The sequence below is a fragment of the Haliotis asinina genome, chromosome 12 (assembly GCF_037392515.1).
Source record: "Haliotis asinina isolate JCU_RB_2024 chromosome 12, JCU_Hal_asi_v2, whole genome shotgun sequence".
Taxonomy (NCBI): domain Eukaryota; kingdom Metazoa; phylum Mollusca; class Gastropoda; order Lepetellida; family Haliotidae; genus Haliotis; species Haliotis asinina.
In genome coordinates this window covers 45,971,087-45,980,545 of record NC_090291.1, presented here as the reverse complement: position 1 = coordinate 45,980,545, position 9,459 = coordinate 45,971,087, and the positions used below count along the sequence as shown (strand labels likewise).

The following is a 9,459-nucleotide window of genomic DNA, read 5'->3' as shown; positions in this document are numbered from 1 at the left end:
AGCAAATACAATGTGAATCTCTTGTGCTAATTTGTATGTGTGCTTGAAACTATGTCTTAAATAACATTTTACAAACCCTTCAGAATTACCACCAATATCTTACGTGAATAACGCAGACATACATGACAGCAATATTCCAACCTTATGGCGGCGGTTTGTAAATAGTCGAGTCTGGACCAGAAAATCCACTGATCAACAGCATGAGCATCGATACATGACAGCAAGATAACTTATCATAATTGAATTACCTCAGTTTTCAAGAGCTCCGAGGAAAACTGAAAAAAAAGTCAACACGTAAGATAACAAGAAAGTTTTATTTATGTAGCTCTGATTAACATATTGACAGAGCCGAGATAGACTGTGTATATGAAGACATAACTGGCGATAATAAATGTTCGATAAAATCCCCCTCATTTCCCCGACGGTACATTAAATACATAGCACTACAGGATGAAATGATCTATACAGAATACCTACAGCCGTCAAATGTACAGGAAAAATTTACAAATTTAAATAAATAATTCAAACATTCTTAAAATTGACAAACAGCGTGATATTAAGCTGAATTCAGATTACAAATATAAATAGATTCTAACTGGATAAGGGATGATTGTTTTGTTAAAATTTATTAAATTTTTTAAATTATGTTTTTATACTCAATAGTCTATTTTTCAGAACCTGCTCACGCAAGCGTTATTTTCATAATTATAATCAATATTCATGACGCATAATACATAACAAAATTGAATAGACAAACTTATTTTCGTGCCTCATGCGAAACTACAAAATATAGATTTTCTTGGACGATGGAGTAAACATTTAAATCTTTGTGTTTATTTATTGATTACAGTGCCTTTTTCATATGATTATGATTATTTGATCATATGTCAATCATCATTTTCCTGTTGGTTTTAAACGTGCTATTGTAAAGAAACTAAAGGTTTCCTGTGTTTACTCTTAATGCATCTCATACAAGAAACAGTCATCATTTAGGCAAATAAAATTACCAAACAAAAACGCATTTGCCTTCTAAAACTTTCAAAACCACGTCAAAAGCGTGGTCGGATTCTATCGGCAACAAGTACACTAAGAAAACATTCACAATTGTGCAATTGAAACATTTATACACGATGACCATGAGTAAGCAATACTCCACCTTCCAATATTGCCGTGTGTGATACACACTGGTTATCGCCCCTGTGTCATGGGCAATGTAAGTTCAGCAACGGTGTCGATGAAGTAGCTGAATTAGTACAAATACGCTAGGTATTTCACAAAAAAAAAGAAAAAAAGAGAAAAACTAACAAGGCTTTGTCTGTATGTGGTCATTGAACTTCAAATGTAAACATGAATGAAGATACATGTTCAGAAAAAAATGTTTATCAATGATCAGCAACAAACATCTTGTGACGTCGAGACACCTTGAAAGCGATCCTTTCAGTGTGATCTTCGCCAGCTGTCGGTTTTCGTTTCGCTTCGCCTGTCCAAAATTTAGGTGCAAAGAAAGGGAGATAACTCCTCCTAGGTGACTGAGGTACACAGAGTTGCGTGGCGTTGATGAAAAAGCACTGAAGAGTGTCATACTTTCAGTCGAGCGATAATTTGGAATTAGCACAGAATGAAGAAAGTTGTGAGTATGCCAAGCTACTAGCGCTCATGTTGGCAGAAAGGCCGCCTAGAGAGGGACCAAGATTCGCTGTCCCAGAGTTCTTGTGTCCGCCTAGACTCAGGGAACTTCCGGTGTAGGGGGCGCTGGCGGAGAGAGCGCTCTCCCACGGTTGACTAGCTGAAGGTAGAGGGGTCTTGTCCTCCATGACACGAGAAGATTCTGGGAAGGGACGCATGCCCACTCCGTTAAGGTACGAATTGTCCGACGTTGCCACTCGCGCCAAGGACCAAATCTTTGGTCGGAGTCCATTTTGTTCACCATTATTTCCTACGTCAGCAAAACTGCAGTTGACGTCACTTAAACCCGAATCATTGCTGTTGGAGCAGAGAGAGTCCGGACGTTTGTGTTCGTGGGGGGAGGGGCCGTTCACTACGTTCATTTGCCCGTGGGGTGAAGCTACAGAGAGATGTGTTGTCTCCCCTAGTGGTCTGTCAATCACAGTCTTATCAGCCTCGCTCTGGAAATGTGATGTTTGACTGACGTTGTCAAAGCCTGCCAGAGGGTCTTTGCTCATGTCTGAAAAAAGAAGACACGTTTTACGTCTGGGGCATGAAAAAATAGACATCAAGTTTATCTGAAACACACGAGATAAATCTGTGTACATATTTACATATACAACATATAAGTTGAACACACATGTATCACCCTTTCAGAAACAACGTGTTAGATAAGTAGCTAGTTTTATTATTCTCAAGTGTAACGAGATTCTTATCAAATGCCCTAATGTCTTGAATTTAGCAAGATAGAGCGAAAAATACACGCTGGTCGCATATTTGAAAGGAAATTAATATTTAGGATCGGGGAAACTAATCATAAACAGATAAGCCTATCCAACGCTAATGACCAAATAATCGGAGAGAGTTATTTGTAGAAACGGGTTTCCTAGCTAATTCACATTATCTAAATCTGCTAAAACTCCACCACACTGCGTTTTGTCCGTATTTCACGCCAATGCACTCAAGTCATTATCAAGAACGTATAAATGAGACTAGTTTGGGGCAAAAAAATGAGTCAAAGAACAGCGCTTTATCAAATTAAATCTTGCGTAGTGTTGCCACATTAACACCTACTGGCGAAACTTTTGAAAATCAATAAACAACAGTGTAAGCAAATGCGTTATGGATTTTATATCTTGACGGGGAATTCGTTCATTATAGACAAAACGCGATATGAGGTCTGTAGTCCAACGGCAATGCGTACGCTCTTTATCTTTGCATCTCTGTTATCGCAGAGGCCATGCTCGCTGGCTGTCATTCCCAAGCAAAATAGCTGTATTCATTTGCACTTTGACTTTCAGGACGATATTTCCATTGTAAAATTGTCATTCTATGTCAGAAAAGGGAGCTTCGGTTTAATAGTGTGTGAAAATCAGATTTCGAATCTCTCAGAAACAATTACTGCGCAACACACAAGGGACAGCCAACTCCTCGTCGACCATTTGGAGCAGGTCCCATAGGGAGACCCCGTTTCTAACAGAATTGATCCCTCAGCGACTGGCGTTTCCTCTGTGTGCCGGCGCACCGGCCCCAAGATCCCCTCCCGTTGATAAATCCCGTAAAAAATGTTGATGAGAAATGACTACACTTTCAAACAAGGGATCATAGGCTAGGAATCAATGGTATCACCGAAATGGAGTTTGGACGCTTTATATTGCCTGTGTAAATACCCACTGTCTTAATGACCATGCCTCGAAATAATTGTGATGAGTCGAATGGGTCAAACGTTGGATCAGCACATTAAAAGCTCGTGGAACCGCGAGGTAATGGCTGCCTCCTTGATACCATTTCCAGATTCATTTTTTGGAATCTTTTTCTGAAATTTATTATTTAGACGTGCAAACAAAACTTGCTGGTGATTGTCTGTGTGCGGTTGACGATGGATGGCAGTCCCGAATGAAAGCTGTTGTGATTTTTACGAGCGATAACTTCACGTGATAAAAGTCCGTTTTGAAAATATGGTTGCGGCTCTGGCTCTGTGTGTATCATCAATCATCATCATCATCATCATCATCATCATCATCATCATCATCATCATCATCATCATCATCAATCATCAATCATCATCATCATCATCATCATCATCCCCTAACAGCCATTTTCCTCCTTATCGTCAGTATCATAGTCCTATTACAGTATATTATATTATATGATACAGGATGGCTCTCGGCTTTGGAGCGTGGTATGAACAATGGTTACATATAGTCTCTCGATACGTGTATGCCTTACGGAACTTAACTGCTTTGAATGTCTCAAAATCCGAATAACTCGAACGTTTACGTTATCATCTACTATACACGTCAACCTGTGCTCAAGAAATTCACAAAAATGTGAAATACGTGTCTCTAAAACACCAGTGTTCTAAAGTATGTTGCTCTTAAATAGATTCTAATTACATATATAGTTACCGTAACAAATGAACAACGTCGTAAACAAACCAACACCGACTCATGATCACACAGGCAACGTCAACATGGTAAAATATGCCCATGTTTACCAAACAGAAACAACCCAATGACAGTGAAATACTGAAAAGAATATCACATAATATTTCTCGGATTTTCCTCCATATTCCAAATGACAGAGGCGGTGGTATTTATTTGGGGCAGCTCCCCCCGGGGGCACGAGGTAATTAATGAGGGGGAGGGGGTGAGATGACGCCAGCAGCACGGAGATGTATGAGCAGGGGACGGCTCCCTGAATGTTGCCTGGCTTATCTCCCACAGGTATTCTACCTGTCAGCAGTCACCCATCGCCAGACTGGCGGCACGGTACTTGACGTAAAGCAGGGTACAAATTATATCTTTCAGTTCCTAAATCCTTATCTGTGGTATCTTCCCTGTGGCTGTGGATCTCACCAACAGACGATCCATATCTACATCCGTCTCAGGATTACTACCTATATCCCAAGACTCGCTAGTGTCTGAGCGACCCAGTGATATCATTCAATATCAGAACCTCTCAACTGGCTGGAGCATTCTCATTTACCCCCTCAAATAAATAAATAAATAAATAAATAAATAAATAAATAAATAAATAATAAATAAATAAATAAATAAATAAATAAATAAATAAATAAATAAATAAATAAATAAATAAATAAATAAATAAATAAATAAATAAATAAATAAATAAATTCGTACCTTTCAAAACCCTAAAAAATGCAACAACAAACATCATGTGCCAAGTACCACATAATGTGCCCTTACAGCTGTTGCACCACTCGCCAATCATTACAAAAACTAAAACTAAAACTTTTGAACAGATCGTTTACGTCCATCGCCATTTGAAGAATCTGACTTCGTATGAAGTCTAAATGTCGTGTGACTTTGGAAGAATTTGATTTCAAAACCACATGTTGGCTCAAAAGAGGAAAAACGAAAAGTAAAAAATCATGTTTTTTCTAAAGGTCATCCAGCTGAGATTTGTGCTTGAATAATTACAACTTTGTATTTCGCACGAATGTAAAGAGAGCTTATCGTACACATACAGGTGATCAATCAACTTGTAGGCATTGACCCATGCGACAGGTTCAATTCTTTGAACCACTCCACTACACAGCCCTAACATCTCCTCTACTTTTTTTTCAATCATATTCTCACCACTGCCCGACTTCATGTTCACCCGTATTCTCAACACTCATATCTTCACATTCACTCACATTCCCGGCTCCTTTATATTCACTGTGATCTTCCCACCTCCACATTCACAAATATTCTCCTTGAATATATATATATTATCTTTTATTCTCCCCATGCTTCTATTCTCTCATATTCCCACCACCTTACATTCTCTCTTCTTCCGAGGGCGCTGAGGTAGCCTAGTGGTTAAAGCGTTCGCTCGTCAAGCCAATGACCCGCGTTCGATTCCCCCACATAGGTACAATGTGTGAAGCCCATTTTCTGGTGTCCCTAGCCGTAATATTGCTGGAATATTGCTAAAAGCGGCGTAAAACTAAACTCCCTCGCTCACTCTTCCCCAGTTCCCTGCACACAAATATTCTTATCTTATCCCCGCCTTGTTTATATTCACAGATATTCTCCCCACCTTTGTATTCACCCTTTTCCCCCACCTCCATATTCACACATATTCTCCCCGCTCTCTTTATGCTGCTATCCTGTTCCGAGTACTATGATGGACTGCAATGTACACTGACTGATGGCCTAAGAACTGAAATAAACACGACTAGCTTTCATATTCTCACTTGCACCTGTGCACACACCCCACACCCCTAACCCTTGCCCTCAGTCCTCTAGTCCATGTCTCCCCAGCCCACTTTCTTAGCCCGAATTCCCCAACCCCCCACCTGTTACCCTCGCTTCTCAACACGATTTATGTATGGCTTAATCACGTAGAAATTACTTCTATTTCCAGTGGAGTAGAGTCAGCAATAACGACATAATGATGCTATTATACCTAGGTCCGCAGGCGAGGCTTAAAACTGAAATACCTCCCTGTTATTTATTGAAGTTATATTTAAATTATCATACGGGTGTTAAACTCATGAAAGAATGAAGCGGGGTAATAAGCATTGTGGAAAAAATTAAATTATCATCCAAATAACATTAATATAATTTTGTGTATGAGTTCCGATTGAATGATTGTAATGATATGGAAATATTATTTTAAAATGAAGTGCCCGCACAAAGAGTTATACAATAAACAAATGATAGATTGGCTAAGCATTGGGTACAACTCTCACATCAATGCTTCGCTTACTTTTCAGTTTCAGTTCGTGTTGGAGTGAGTTTAGTTTTGAGCCGCTTTTAGCAACATGCCAGCAATATCACGTCAGGGAACACCAGAAATGGGCTGTACACATTCTACCCATGTGGGCTGTACACATTCTACCCATGTGGGCTGTACACATTTTACCCATGGGGAAATCAAGCCTTGGTCTTTGGCATGACGAGCGAACGGCTTCACCACTAGGCTACGCCACCGCCCCACATTTGAGCTTGAAGACAGGCGATAACAACAATGTCCTACTTGGCTCTTTATAAAATACGCAATGGAAATGAAATATATACATTGACGGTACCAAATGTTATCCTGCCTGGTGCTCTTGGCCGTAGGCCAGTGGCCTGAGTTCAACTCCCCACATGTATGAACCCTATTTCTTACGTCACCCGCCGTGATTTTGCCGGAATAATGCTAGAGGCGGCGTAAAACTAAACTCACTCACTCTTGGAAGACACGAGCAAGGGGACAAAATGGTCAGGTTCGGTGTAAGTTTCATCATGACAACACTCCTTCAGCAGGACAAAGCGGTTTCAGCAGCATTGCATCAGCATAACGCATTGATTCAGCATAGCAACGCCGTTTCAGCGTGACAACACTCTTTCAGCAGGACAAAGCAGTTTCAGCAGCATTGCATCAGCATAACGCATTGATTCAGCATACCAACGCTGTTTCAGCATGACAACACTCTTTCAGCAGAACAAAGCGGTTTCAGCAGCATTGCATCAGCATAACGCCTTGTTTCAGCACAACACCGTTTCAGCTTGACAACACTTCAAAACAGCACACAATGCCGAATCATGTCATCAATATGAAGTTTTCATTTCTCTTTCATTGCATTCTGTGACAAGACTTGTAGACGCCTATTACAACATCGGGACTGTAAAGCGTCTTATGGATATGAAACTGACAAATTTGCAATTAAATGTCTTTACAAAGTTTTGTGTAAACCATGTGCCTTAGGGCAACCAAGATTGTCCGTGAACAACGAGAATCTCCGACGTTAAGAACAGGTAATGCAACAAGACTCAATCTCATTACTTAACTGGACATCCTAGATTATCCAGAGTATTAGATTTTCATTTTGTTTTGCTAAAAACTCTGGCTCCCTTCCCTGGCGTAGCTTTTGACAGAGATTAATCATTACGTACTAGTAGCAGTCATGTCATTTCAAACTCGAGTGAAACTTGGAAAAAGTTCATAAGTGAGTAACATCTCTTCCCAAACAACTCTGTGGTGCGAATGTGTCTCCGTGTGCATGATGACAGAGATTTGCTGTCGCTCAATTAAAAACAACTGTTGGTTTCGGTTTCCTAGAAGTGAGCATGGTATTTGTGTTTGGACGTTTTAAACACATCACCATCGGTTAACCGAACCTCGACCTTCACGATGACTGATGAACTAATATCTTTTCCACAAGGTTCATGGCTAACGTAATGCATTTGTAACATTGTGTATATTAGTCGACGTGTATTGAGGATACAATTCGAACAACCGAGTTATCAGCTTACGTGTTATATCATGTGGTGCATGGGATACCTGCTTTGAATATTGTTACCTAGCAACCGATGTTGTTTGTATATGGTGACGATGAGGATGGGGGCAGGATCCGCTGTTTGGGTCATGCTACCATTTACGTGTATTGATTCGAATAACGTCTGTATATATATGATGTTGTTGAATGCCTTTGAACAAAACAACAAGAAACCATACAACAAAACAACAAGAAACTATACAATATCAATGATGACATAATATAACGATATGCAATTCCCTCGTGACTTATCTTGCCCTGTAAAAGGTCCATGTAGCGGTCAATAAGAAGTCTCTGACAAGAGGAACCTGTGGGCATTTTCACACGCCCTATGCAACACATCTTTTGGGTTGTTGCGTTATATTTTTGTTCAGTATACGATCAATTTTCCTGATTAAGTAACCTTCATCAATCACTGACAGTTTAAGGAAGCTACCACCTGAAGCCATTTTGGCGTGACTTATGTCACGTGCTTTGGATATACGTTTCAGTTGTCAATCAATCACGTGACGTATTATAGATTTCCTGGGACACCGTGACATACACTTCGATCGGATAAGCGTCAATTAACGGACACTTAACTTGTCATTGACTAATGAGCGCCAGATAAGTAACAGTATATATTAACGGGTTCCCACGACCAAGAGCGAGTGACTACTGTTTTACGCCGCTCTTAACAAACAAAGTTCTTAAAGCATATATGGATTGCTTACGTTACATGTAAATTCATTTCACTTTTGACGAAAAGACATTTCTCAAAAGTAAGCTTCTCAATTAATTTTTCAAAGGAGTTTTAAATTGTTACAGAAATTTACCGTACCAAAATGTTAATATATTAAATATGACATGCTACTTGTCAACCTGAAGCACGATTTTATCCTATGCTCTGACCTTTAAATGGAGTTTTCACAATTCGTGTTCACTGGCACTAATGTCTTGGTAAAACATATGCGAATGGCAGGCGCATCTGTTAGAGCAAGGCATTTTTCACTGTTTCACGGTTTCACTGACAGTAGGGACCCAATCATATTTTTACATAATTAAGTCTTTCGGGCAGCGGAAACTGTTACGGTGGATATTCGAGACTGATTATTTCCAAGCCGTGACTCTTGGAACTTTTTGTCCGAGCTAAACTTGAACCCAGTTCTTCCGGCGATACCGGCTCATTGTCTACTATCCCACCTGATATTGTCCCCGGATCTTATGTGAATTCTATGCCAGAAACCCACATCTTGTTGCACCATTGCAATCTGTAGGAATTGGGTGCTCAGTGGACAAAAACGTTCGCTTGTCACAACTCAGAGTCTGGTTCGATTCTCTGTTAAAGATATCAACTGTCCTATCTGGGTGTTCTCGCCTTAATCGTGGGCACACGTGGATTATCATAATTAGTTTGATCAGTGTAGTGAGTTTATTCAACGTTGTAAATGGACAACGTTCGGTCTTCTGACCCAAAACTGCTCAGTGCGGCTTAAAAGAATCATCACACACTGACCAATCCCTCACAGGGAGTGTATGTT

General features: G+C 40.0%; 1 protein-coding gene across 2 annotated transcripts in view; it reads right to left on the bottom strand.

Moving 5' to 3' along the window:
- Positions 1-300: 300 nt before the first annotated feature.
- LOC137257685 (Iroquois homeobox protein 6a-like) overlaps positions 301-9,459 on the bottom strand; it is a 31,487-nt gene continuing 22,328 nt past the window's right edge. For both annotated transcript variants that reach the window (XM_067795059.1, XM_067795060.1), the window contains exon 5: positions 301-2,185. In XM_067795059.1, coding sequence (XP_067651160.1) covers positions 1,587-2,185 — 599 coding nt within the window. In that variant the 3' untranslated portion in view covers positions 301-1,586. The remainder of the gene's footprint in view (positions 2,186-9,459) is intronic.